Source organism: Rhincodon typus, chromosome 4 (assembly GCF_021869965.1).
Source record: "Rhincodon typus isolate 14 chromosome 4, sRhiTyp1.1, whole genome shotgun sequence".
NCBI classification, from domain to species: Eukaryota; Metazoa; Chordata; class Chondrichthyes; order Orectolobiformes; family Rhincodontidae; genus Rhincodon; species Rhincodon typus.
This window is the reverse complement of record NC_063335.1, coordinates 29,483,891-29,497,210: the sequence shown is the minus strand read 5'-3', so window position 1 is coordinate 29,497,210 and position 13,320 is coordinate 29,483,891. Positions and strand designations below refer to the sequence as shown.

The 13,320-nt window shown below is 36.7% G+C and overlaps 1 protein-coding gene across 1 annotated transcript in view; it reads left to right on the top strand.

The window, feature by feature from the left end:
- The window catches only part of LOC109938402 (centrosome and spindle pole associated protein 1-like), a 12,157-nt gene extending 587 nt beyond the window's left edge, over positions 1 to 11,570 (top strand). Inside the window, exons 2-7 of the mRNA XM_048595685.1 lie at positions 972 to 1,111; positions 5,210 to 5,344; positions 9,529 to 9,560; positions 10,262 to 10,319; positions 10,408 to 10,517; positions 11,367 to 11,570. Coding sequence (XP_048451642.1) covers positions 972 to 1,111; positions 5,210 to 5,344; positions 9,529 to 9,560; positions 10,262 to 10,319; positions 10,408 to 10,517; positions 11,367 to 11,555 — 664 coding nt within the window. The 3' untranslated portion in view covers positions 11,556 to 11,570. The remainder of the gene's footprint in view (positions 1 to 971; positions 1,112 to 5,209; positions 5,345 to 9,528; positions 9,561 to 10,261; positions 10,320 to 10,407; positions 10,518 to 11,366) is intronic.
- The last annotated feature ends 1,750 nt before the right edge of the window (positions 11,571 to 13,320 follow it).

Here is a 13,320-nt window from a genome sequence, read left to right as displayed (position 1 = left end):
CCTATACCAATTCCCGCAGGACAGGTGATTAGTTTCCATTGAGACCCAAATCTACTCTCAAAATAGAAACTTGATTGAAAATAAAAATTACAAACCTTTTGCATATGCTTGCCTCTCTCTTTGTCCAATTGCAATTATTTATTAATCTTTTTTACTTTGTGATATATCTACACTCAGTACTTATGATATTCTGTCTCAGTACTGAAGCTAATCGGTGTATTCTGTCTCATTGCCATTCTCCAGTTTCTTCCTGCTTAGAAGTCTCACTGTAGATTTTTATTGTCTTTTTTTTCCTGATCTCAGCAACCATTTCAGAGTTGTGATAGGTTTCAAAAAAAGTTTTCTTAATAAATTATTGATCATTAAAGAATTGCGCAATTTGAAAAATATGGTAATTGGGAGAGTCAGCACCACAGGGGAAGCTGTGTTTAAATAATTTACCAGATTACTTTCAATTTACTTGAAATTCCTTCACATTTACTTTGAAGGAGTTATATGCATTGTAGATAAAGGGAAATCTGTAGATATACTATCCTTCGATTTCCAGATGGCAGTTGATGGCATGCTACATCAAATGCTGTGGAAAATAACAGCTCATGTTATAGGGTATAAAATATTAGCATGGATAGAAGATTGGCTGGCTGGTTTAAAACAGAGAGTATGCATGAATGGGTGTGCATTACATTCCTCTTTTTTTGAGGTTATCAATTAGTTCTGTATTCCAGAACCAGTAATTTTCTGCATAATTTGGTGAACATTTAGTTTTAAAATTTGAGTTTCTTGCAAGTGGCTGTCGTTTATTGTAGTAATTAAATGGTGCAGACTTGACAGGGCAAATATGCTCTGGTAAAGTCTATTTTTACCTTGATAGCAATAATAAATGAATCTGTAAATTTAATTGGGGTGAAATATGAAGTGAATACTAAATATGTTTGTGCTAATATTCTTTATTTTCAAATGTTTCTGAAAAGGAAACGGGACAGGAATCATGTTGATGTCTTTGATTTGGCTAGACAACGTATCCAGGCCTTGGTACACCGACCTTCATCTAAAGAGAGAGATTTTGTTAATTTACAAAATATTAGAGATTTCAATGACCTGAAATACAGAGGTAGGCCCAAATGTCATGAACTAGATATCTTGTTAAGTAACATTTTCAGTATTGGTTTTGAATATCTTATTTGATTTCAGGGTTTTGGTCCACTATTCATGCTGAATTACTGATATTAAGGAAATAAGTATCCACCTGTGTAACAATATACCAATCAGATTTGAAAAGAGGAATGTGAATTTGTAAAGAGTGAGACAGATATAGATGCATGCCAGCAATTTTATGTTAACGTGCCTACTTTCACTTTAAACTGCTGTACACTACAAATTTCATGGGATAACTCTCACGGGGCAGGACAGTAGGCAATGTAAGTATGTAAAATAGCAGTTGATTGAGGATTTAACTCCATATTTAGCTTGCACTGCATCTGCGTGGGTTTTTCCACTTTTGTTTGAGATTGATGGTACTATGAAGTTGATAGGTTGAGCATTTAAAACCAAGCCATCACATCTGTTCTTTGCTCAAGTGAAAAACATTTCCTCCCAGGACTTGTTCTGAGAATGGGCTTTCACTGCTTTCAAAATCATTTTCTTTACATCAGGTTTTCTTTCCCTTGATTTGCATTTTCTAGCTGTATGCTTTTAAGGTAGCATCAGAACAGTTTATGTAATTTTACTTTGGACTACTAATGAGAATTAAGAGAAACAGACGCAGTCTAAAGGAAAAGGAAAACAGCAGATGGCTTCCATTGAATCACCAGCTATTCATATGAGCATACAAAATGGTAGAGGAGATGGATCATTCAGTAAGATCATGGCTGATCTGCTTGTGTTTTCAATTTATCATTCCTAGCTAGTCCTTGATAATCCTTGATTCCCTTGCTTAACAAGACTCTGTTCACACTTGTCTTAAACCTATTCAATGACCCCATCTCCAGCCCTCTGATAGTATGGCCTCAATGTTTCTAGCCTTAACAGTCTGAATGCTTTGTTCGTTATTCATTTCTCTGAACATCAGTAGTTCCCATTTGCTTTGCTTATTATTGACTTAATGGCTAAAGCTTTAATGCTTAACTAACTTAACCCCTTAAGTTGGCTAAAATATAAAACAACTTGTCTGCCCGTCTCATCTGAATTATTATGATTCAAATTTTTTACACCCCCCAGAATTGGTCTGTTGTTCTCAAACCAGGAAATGACCTCTACATGCGACAGGCATGACCTGCAGCAATGTTGCCACTGTGTGTCGGTCATGGATGTGGTGCTAGATGATGTTGAGCTTCTTGAGTGTTGTTGGAGCAGCAGCCACCCAGACAGGTGGAAAGAAAGTTGACACACTCCTGACTTGTACTTTGTGTTTTGTGGACTGGTTTTGGGGAGTCATGAGTTGAGTTACTTGCTGCAGAATTCCCTTTTTTTTTGATCTTTTCTCAGTGTTTACATAATTGGTCAGTTTAGTTTCTGGCCAGTCTCCCAGGATGTTGATAGTGAGGGACTCAGCAAGAGATGATAGCTAAGTTTTCTATTTTTGGAGATGGTCATTGTTTGGCATGATGTTACTTTACGCTCATCCATCTGTGCTGAATGACTTTCGGGTTTTGTTCCACATTGGTACTAACAGCTTCAGTATCTGAGATGTTACAGATGATGTTGAAATTTATGCATCATTGCCACTTCTGATGTTATGACTGAAATGAAGATCATTGATGAAACATCTTTTTGGGTGTGGGACACCACCCTGAGCAATACCTGGGACTGAGATAATAGCCTTCTAACAACGACAGCTATTTTACTTTGACTTTGATTTTATTACCATGTGTACCAAAATGCAGTGAAAAGCTTTGTTTGTGAGTGGTACAGGCCGATCACAGCAAGCAAAGGATGTACAGATCAAAAAGACTTTGAGGCATACAGGTTACGTTCTTTGAGGCTAGAGTCATTCAACAGTCTGATAACAGCCGGAAAGAAGCTGTTTCTGAACCTGCTTGTGTGTGTGTTCAGGCTTCTGTATCTTCTGCCTGACAGAAGAGGTTGTGGGAGGTCATTACCAGGGTGCGATGGGTCTTTGATGACGTTGGCTGTCTTTCTATGGCAGTGGGCCGTGTAAATAGAGTCTATGAATGGAAGGTTGGCTTCCATGATGGTCTGGTCTGTGCACACTACCTCTGTGTAGTTTCTTACGGTCCTGAGCAGAGCAGTTGCCATAGAAAGCCATTATGCACCTGGACAGTTTGCTTTCAGTGGTGCATCTGTAGAAGTTGGTGAGGGACCTTAGGGACATGCCAAATTTCTTGAGCCACCTGAGGAAGAAGAGGCGTTGTTGTGCCTTCTTGACTGTTGCATTTATGTGGGAAGTCCAGGACAAGTCATCAGTTATTGTCACTCCGAGGAAGTTGATGCTCTTCGCTCTCTCAACTCAATTCTGTTGATGTAGTTGGGGGCGTGTTCTCCTCTTTTCTTTCTGAAGTCAATGATCAGATCTTTAGTTTTGCCAACATTGAGAGATAGATTGTTTTCATTACACCATGTCACCAAGCTGTCTATCTCCCTTCTGTATTTTGACTTGTCATTGTTTGATATCTGTCCCACTACAGTGGTGTCGTCAGTAATCTTGTAGATGGTGTTCTTGTGCTAGGTATGATTCCAATCAGCAGAAAGTTTCCCTCAATTTCCACTAATTTTGGTTCTGATAGCATTCCTTTTTACCACACTTGGTCAAATGTTACTTGATGCCGGGGCAGTCACTTCCATCTGCCCTCTTTATTTAGTTTCTTTTGTCCACATTTGCAGCAAGACTGTAAATGAGGTCAGGAGACAAATGGCCCTGGTGGAACTCAAATTGAGCGTCTGTGAGCTATAACTTTCACTTGTTGATGACATCTTCCATAACTTTGATAATTAATAGTAGATTGATGGGGCACTAATTGGTCGGGTTGGATTTGTTCTACTTTTTGTGACTATGATGCTCCATCTTTGCCCTTTTCCATAATTATGCTGAACTTAAGTGAATTATTTTCAGTTTCACAAAAGAGCTCCTAACTGATGCTATTTCTTCCCACCCAGCTTCATTCTCTGCAACTAGATTCAGAGCCATGCTCTCTCCTGTTGGATTTGCTTTGTATTTGCTTAGCAAAAGTGCACCTAAATGCATTTTAGGAAATTTGTTTGTTCTGTATTTTTCATACTAATCTTATAACAGTTAGTATTGGGGTAGTGGAATAATCATTAGTACTTTGTTATTGCTTTTGCATCTGTGAGATTTGTTCTTCCATTTGCTCTGACTGAAGGTGTACATGGGGACCCCAATTTTACACAAGTCTGACTAATGAATGCGATCCCATACGTGTAATTTTAAACATATGGACATTTCCTGTACTTACCATTCGCCACTTAATATTTTCGTGCGAAATGTTCCGACTTGCGTACAAACTGACTTGTGAACAGAATCTGGAATGGAACTCATTTACAACTCGCAGACTGCCTTTATAGTACACATTCAGTAATGTTATTATATTTTTTCAGTTCTTCTCTTCAAACCATGTGGCCTCATTTGATCATTCTTCTACCATTATCATTTCTGCTCATAAGTATACCTACTTCTTTAACCAATTTTATCTGCTTTTCTGAGTTTGGGGTGTGCAATACTTTAAATAACAGAACCCACCTTGCTGCTTCATTCTTCTTTGTCAGGAATGGACAATGTAGGTGTTGTCAGGAATACTGGCTGTTTGACACCAGGATATCAAGATTCTGTTTTATTTCAGCAGGCACAGTGATGTGCACCCATATCAGTGGAGAAGGTAGTGCGGTCCAAAATTAGTAGCTCCTACACTACTTACCCTGGTAATTAAGATTTGCCTATGTAACCTGATTCATTTTCTCTCCCTGAAGGAGAGTAGTTTTAGTCCATGTTCATTGCTTTTACTGGATTAATAACATTTTTAGTTACATTTAAAATGTGATGGGGGAGTTGAAGTGCTAAGTAATTGTCATCATTTAGAGATTTAAAAGGGTATTGAGCAAAACTCCAGTCTATTTATTGACTCTGTAACTGAGAGTCTTTAAGGTCAGAATGATTTGTTTCTAAATGGGGGATGTGTTTACTGTGTAATTTGTAACTAAGATGTTCATTTTATAACACTTTTTCTATTATAAACAGATTCAGCAACACGTGCTGAAATAAGACAAGTGTACCCAGATCCGCCAAATGATAGTAATACGTTGGAGATTCAACAGGAGGCATTATTAAGAGAACAGAAAAAAAAACTGGACACAATGAAGAGGAAAGAAACAGGTCAGTGTGATACAATATTAACCAGTAATGGTACCATTTACTTTACAATGAGCTATGCATGATATTTATGAAATTCAAAGTTGCTTGTTTTATTTAACAAAAAAGTTGGTGTGTTATTTACAAATTAATTTTGATTAAAATAGTTGCGCTTGGTGGATTTTGCAGTTAGATATTTTTTGGCATAATTAGTTATTGTGTCAGAAATTGCTGGAAGAAGAACAGTATGTTCATTGTACAAAAGCCAAATGCCCCATATGCTGGAATTCTGAAATAAAAACAGTAGCTATAGAGAAAATGTTGACGTTTCAGATTGATGACCTTTCATCAATATCGAGTTCATTCCAGGGTCATTAGCAGAATGTCCATGCTTATTAATTCAGTCAAAGATTCAGGGAATACTCTACCACCTGAGACATGTAAAAGCGCTATCTGGTAGTCATAAAATGTGGTGACAAAGAGCATAGAAAATCTCCCCAGTAACCTGGCCTCAAAGCAAAATGGTTAAAAACAAGATTGCCTGGTTATTATATAATTGTTGTTTATGGGACTGTGCTGCATGCAAGTTAGTTTCTTTGCTTTCCATGTTACCAGTGCACCTGTCAGGTCACTAATATACCAGGATACCAATGCTGACCTCTGAGGAACTGCACTATACTTTTTACTCTATGGGCTGTATCTTAACTGACAAATCTGTTATGATCAAATGTCTTTTGAAAAGTAGACTGCATCAACAATGTCACTTTTATTAATTCTTTTAACTTGCTAAAATATTCAAGTACGTTAATTAAACAAAATTTGCCCATAGCAAGTCTGTTGCTTTACTTAGTTAATCCACATTTGTCCATGTGATGATATGTTTTGTCCCAATGTATAGTTTATAAAAGCTTTCTCATCACTTGAACTTAAACTAAGTGGTTTATAACTGCAGTTCTTATCCTTCTACCATTTTTTTGAACAAATGTGCAAGGCAGTCCTCCAGTTCAAGAATTGTATTCGAGGAATATTGGAACATAATGGTCGTTGCCTCTGAAATTTCCATTCTTGCTTCTCTCAGTATCGTTGACTGTATCTCATTCAGCACAGCCAGAAAGTACAGGCAGCCTATCAAATGCCACCACTTCTTCAATTTTTAGCCTTGCCAGTGCCTCTTTTACTTCCATTATGATTTGGACAGCATCTTCTTCCTTGGTAAAGGCAGGTGCAGAATACCCATTTAGTCCCTTGGGTGCATCCCCTGCTTAAATCCTCTTTTAGGTTCTTGATCAGCTCTGCTCTTCTTGCCATCTTTTAACTACGTATAAGCCTATGGAAGGATTTTGGATTCTCTTCTCTGTTAGCTGCTAGTCTCTTTATACTCTCTCTTTGTTTTGCAATTGTTTCTTTTCTTTTCTGAATTTAATATTTCACTGGTTCTCAATTAATCACTTGACATATGTCATACGTACCCTTTCTCAGCTTCATTTACGCACTGTTTCATTTGTCATCCAGGGACTACTCGCAAATTGTTTCTCCTTTATAGACAGCCTATTCCTAGGTCTTTTATAATTTCTGCTTACCTTAGCCAGATTCATTCTTGCTACATTTAAGTTAACCTTCTACCAAATATCCTTTTATTAAAGCTCTGGATTGCTTCTTGTCCTTTTACTTAGGAAATCTAAACCTTATGATTGCTGTTGCCTGAATGTTCCTTCATTGACATTCAATCCATTTGACCCACTGCATTCACAGGGCCAGGTCCAGTCTTCTCCCTTTCCTCAGTGGATTGGTAACACACAGTGCTGTGGAAAATTCTCCAGAAATGCTTGCTGCTTCTGCCACTTTATATTATGGCGATCAATCTATATCAAAATAATTGAAATTGCCCCATTATAACAATTTTAGAATGTTTTCATCTTCATAATTTCTTTCCATTCCATCTATACATATACACTATCGTGGAACAATCTGTTAATGATGGGCACCTTCATGTTTCCAAGTTGTTTGTTCTTATTTACAACTATTTTGAGTAAAATGAATCAGGCTTATATTTGCTTGCCTCATTTGTCATTGCATTCCCATATGCTCAGTCTTCTTTCTTGCAACAATTCCACGGAGAGAACAAATGAATATACAGAAAAGATGCACAGGAAAACACCTACTGGTCCAGACAGTCTGTCCATAAGTTATGGTACTTTATTCAATTATACATTTCCCTACCAGTCTGGAACTATTCATTTGCCTGGTAGACATTACAAAACAGATTAAAAGACCCCTGAATCAAGAGGAGATCACATTGTTTATTATTTCCAGAATGACATATCCATGTACCTTTTTGTGCTCTCTGCTTCAGTAGAAACAGGTTTAGTTTTTATTTGACTTCACCAAATAGACTTCACCACCCAATCCAGCAACTGTTTTTAGGCCCACTATTCACTTGGGAGGAAAGAAAGAACTACCTAACTTAACCTAGTTCTACACTTGCATGCTGCTGGTCCTCCTCCCAAACCTTTCCAGTTTAAATAATTAGTCTATGTAAACTGTCTCTTGCTTTTATTGTATACATTTTAACTAAACCTCCTGATCTGAGGTACAGCATTGCTTTAATAATCACTCTGACAACCTGTTACACCTGAGTGCCACTGCAAGAACATTTACAATCTTGGTAAAATCCTAATTTAATTTCAAACTGATTTAAAAATAACAGCCAGAATATTCTGATAATCCGCAGTAAGTCGAGCAGCATCAGGAGAGAAAAACAAAGTGCTACGTTTTAGGTCAAAGGTCTTTGGCAGATCTTCAAAACGTAATGTCATATTTCACTGATCTGTTGTGTTTCTCCAGCATTTTTTGATTTTCATCCTCAATAGATACTTATTTTAAAAAAAGATCTGATTAAGAATGCTAAATTACTTACTATTTATTTTGAGAGTTTAAACCCTGCACAAAGTGCTCTGTCAAGATGTTCTTTATGCAGTAACAAACGGAGGCAAGAAACTGACCTATCTAGAAGCCATCACACAAGTTTGTGTATATTGGAGATACATTGTCTTATAGAGTCATAGAGATGTACAGCATGAAAATAGACCCTTTGGTCCAACTCATCCATGCTGACCAGATATTTTACATAAATCTAGTCCCATTTACCAGCATTTGGCCCATATCCCTCTCACCCATTCCTTTTAATATACCAATCCAGATGCTTTTTAAATGTTGTAATTGTACCAGCCTCCACCACTTCCTCTGGCAGTTCATTCCATACATGCACTATCTTCTGTGTGAAAACGTTGCCCCTTAGGTCCCTTTTAAATCTTTCCCCCCTCATCTTAAACCTATGCCTTGTAGTTTTGGACTCCTCCACTCTGGGGAAATGACTTTGTCCGTTTACCCTATCCATGCCCTCCATGATTTTATAAACCTCTGTAAGATCACCCTTCAACCTCTGACGTTACAGGGAAAAGGACCCTAACCTATTCAGCCTCTCCCTTTGCCTCAAACTGTCCAACCCTGGCAACATCCTTGTATATCTTTCCAGAACCCTTTCAAGTTTCAAAACATCTTTCCTGTAGCAGGGAGACCAGAACTGCACACAGTATTCCAAAAGTGGCCTAACCAATGTCCTGTACAGCTGCAACATGAACCCCCCCAACTCCTATACTAAATACACTGACCAATAAAGCCAAGTGTACCAAACGCCGCCTTCACTATCCTGTCTACCTGTGACTCTACTTTCAAGGAACAAGAACCTGTACTCTAAGGTCTCTTTGTTCAGCAACTCTCCCCAGGATCTTACCACTAAGTGTATAAGTCCTGCCCTGATTTGACTTTCCAAATTGCAGCACCTCACCATTTACCTAAATTAAACTCCATCTGTCACTCCTCGGCCCATTAGCCCATCTGATCAAGATCCCATTGTACTCTTAAGATTGAGCTTGGACGTCAATTTATGTGGAAATTGAATTTATTTCAAAGAAAAAGGGATTTTGCTAGGGGACTAGCACTGGTTAGTAACTGAGTGTTTAAATTTTCCAAATGGGGCTGTGGCAGTGGTGACTTGGATTTCATTGTATTCTGGACATTCTGTTACTTGTTAAAATTGACAAGGACAATTCTGTAATGGTCTTTCAATATTAATGCCCTAATAGTTTATATTTTTTAACCAAATGTTGTGAAATTTTAATTTTTTTTCTCTTTCTATGCTTTACTAGTTGCTCGTATGAATCCACACGATATTGGACCGGTAAGGAAAATCTTGCTGTAAGCAAATTTGCACCTGTAGTTGTATTCAAAAGGATTTGAGAAATCTAAAGACTGATGATAAATGAATAGCACCAATATTTTCAACATAAACAAATACCACCTACTCCTCTTTATTCGGGGTTGTTCAGTTCAAATCTTCTGTTCATTCACATTGAATTAACTTTTTATTTTTTAGCAAAAATGATTCTAAATTAACACAAGTGTTTGCTTGTGCAGTTTATGAAATCACTATATAGTGGGCTAATTTGAAATGTTTCTAATTTTTTTTTGCTTTAATATTTAACTTTATAATCTTTTAATCAGTTAACCTGTCCCACAGACGTAAGGGTTCAACATCTTAATGCTATCCAATTATTGCTCATAACATTTCACACAAATAAATTGAATTCACTTACACGTTCAATTTCAGGTGCCTCACAAGAGGTTGAAAGAAGACTTCTTTTTGTCCTTTCCAAATAAAATTGTAAATTTGCATATGGTATATATAGTTACAATTTTAACTCCAAATGTGAAAGAAAATCTATTGCCAATTTCTTTTTTTATTGTTGAAAATTGCATTTTGAGATTCAGTACGCTGATGTGAACAAAGAATATTTTTCATTCTGTTGCACTTGCACATGTAATGTTTCCTGCCGTATATAAGTTTCCTATATTAGTTATGTGGAAATTTCTCCCACAAAGGATTCACATGATGATTTGATGAAGAACTCATTGCTTGAATCCGAAAGTGCCTTTATAGGTTAGTGCTATATTCATAATCTCTGAAATTCTTGCAAAGGTGCATTTTCAGAGTCCATGTTAAAGTTATTCGAACCTCTGTTGAACAGGAAGCCATGGAGAAACTTTCCCTTTTCCAGTGGGTGTTGGGACAACAACATCTGAACTACCTCCGCGAGAGAGACGTCGCCAAAATAATAGTAGACTAGACCTTGATTCTGTATGTTGCCTGTTTTATTATTGCTTTGTTTTACTTTATTCCTCTTCTTTAACAAAGTTTGAATTGAACCCATTTTGCATTGCAGCAATGTTTGCAAGTGTTCCATAATATATCTCAAGCATATTCATTGTTCAGTGTGGTATAATTTTGCAAATAAAATCTAATTTATAACAAATATATTATCATTAATTTATTTTTGCAATGTTGTATGTATAATTTGAAGTATTATCATCTCGATGATATGCATCTCAAATAAGTCTCTATTTCTGTTATTTTTGTAGACAATATTCCTACGTATTCACGCAAATTTGCACTCTTGTTAAGACATATATCACATGAGAGAGATCAGACAATTGTTCTTGGCTTGCTAGAAATTGGTCAGCATCAGGACACAATTGCTTGGGCATTAAAGTTGTGTAGCCCATTGGCTGAGGTTTTACTATAAATCATCAACTGACAAATGATAGTGAGATTGGGAACAATTTAAATGCAAAATCATAAGAATATTTACATTATAGATACTGTGGGGCAATGGTAGTTACTTTTTGTTGTTTTAGCAAATTTCTGCTAAGTTACAAATTAGATGTTTCATTTAGTTGCAAAAGAATTGTGAGTATTGACACAAAATTAATCTACTAATTACTAGTTGTGATCTTGTTTAGAAATTAACTTTAATGTTTGATAATTGCACTTTATAGAGTGCATACTGTATTTGAAATCTTTAGCTTTGTGGGTTTTGAGAATTATTTTCATCTTTGTTGCAATTGATAAGCGGTTTAATATTTTTCAGTATGTACATATGCTACTTGAAAACAAAATCTAATCATCGTTTTTCTTTAATTGATGAAGGTCATACAACCAGTACCACAACCAGACACCATCTCTCTACGTTCTGCATCCAGTTTTAACGTAGATCAAGTAAGAGCCAGGAATGAACAGCGTATGAAACGTTTGGATGATATTCAGCGTTCAGGTATACTATTTCCCTATTTTAAAAAAATGGAATCATACTTAACGTTTTCTCTCAAAATTAATTAAAATCAGGAATTAAAAAGCATTTAGCCATAAAAGACACTGCTAGGTTTTCATAAGAACTCAACTGATTAAACTTGTGTCCTTTAAGGGAAGGAAATCTGCTATCGTTACCTATTCTAGCCAAGTGAGAGTCCAGATTCCACAGCCATTGGAAATGGAATAGCAAGCCACAAAATTCAACAATAAAAGTAGATGGCCACCAGCATTGTAAAGGCACATTAAATGTATTGAATCCTGCACAGCGCTCCTCAATAATGTTTGGGGATTTATGCCAAAATTGGGAGGTATCCACAGATAAGGTGACATATAACTCTACATAATTAGAAGCTATAGTCATATATTTCAGCCAGTGTCCCAGATTGCTCCATTAGCATCCCTTGATTGTCCTGTTGTGTTGCCAAATCTACCAGAAGTTACAGAATAGTGATTATATGGGAGGGAGTAATTGGCTGTGCAGACTTCAGTGTTGGCTCTGGACGTTACCAAATATCATGGCATGTTGTTAAACATGAGCAAGCAAACAATGTACTGATGATGACTTACACTTTTCCTCAGCTGATGCATTGGTCTACCTCTGTGTTAAAATAAACTTTTTTGGAAACAACGGTTACAAGGACATGAAATGTAGTTTGAGTAGGGAACTTCAATGTCTGTCACCTAGATAAAATACAGAAGAACTGTGGATGCTGCAAATCAGAAAGTAAACAAAGTGCTGGAAAAGCTCAGCTGGTCTGGCAGCATCTGTGCAGAGAAATCAGAGTTAACATTTCACATCCAGTGCCATTCCTCAAATTCAGCAATTTCTGTTTTTGTGTCTGTCACCCAAAGACTAGTGCACCTAATTTAGTATTGCTACTGACCTAGCAAGTTGAGTCCTGAAGGACATAACTCCCAGACTGAAATCCCACCGTGTAATGAGAGAACCGAAACAAGGGACTTTAACATACTTGTACAAAATGGCAAGAATAGTCTGCTAGGTAAAATGCACAGTACTTGTGGAGACAAAGTCCTGTCTTCACAATGAAGTCATCCCCTTCGAGTTGTGTGGCACCACAATGATAGTTAATGGAATAGATTCAGATCAGATCTAATAGCTTGAAACTGGATAACACAATTTGATTAGTGCTGTTCCTCACCTTTAGTTATTACCACAGTGTTGGATCTATATTAATTTGTACTTGAACAATAACATTTTGAGGTTTTTTTGGTGTGGGTGAGAAATCAGTAAACTTGAATTAAACTTTCTCTCATTGGTTCCTACTAATTTAGGGCATGTATAATTTTAAACAGTCATGAGCACTGGCTTTTAATTGTCAGAATTTAAGTGGAAGTCTCTTTAAAGCACATTGTAAAAATTCACAACAGCTCTGTTTATCAAGTTAAATTACCACAGTACATATATGCACTAAACTATCGGAATGCATCACAAACAAAGTTATACTTGTATAAGTATCAAAAATGGGTGAATGGATTGAGAATTTAAAACTGGGAGTCTACTGATGATGTATGTTGATGTTTAATTTATTTTGAAGGGAAAAGAAATCGTTTTGCTCAGTTGAACAATAGCAGTATCCTTACTCCTCATTCATTTTTAGCATGTTCTTTTTACCAGTAAGCTGATGTAATGACACCCAATTGAAGTGTATTAAGGAACCAACCGTTGAAGGAATTCCATACAAAACTAAGACCTGACAAACACTCGCTGGGCTCTGTCAACTCTGTTTCTCTCTGTATAAATATTGCCAAAACTGCTGAGTTTCTCCAGTGC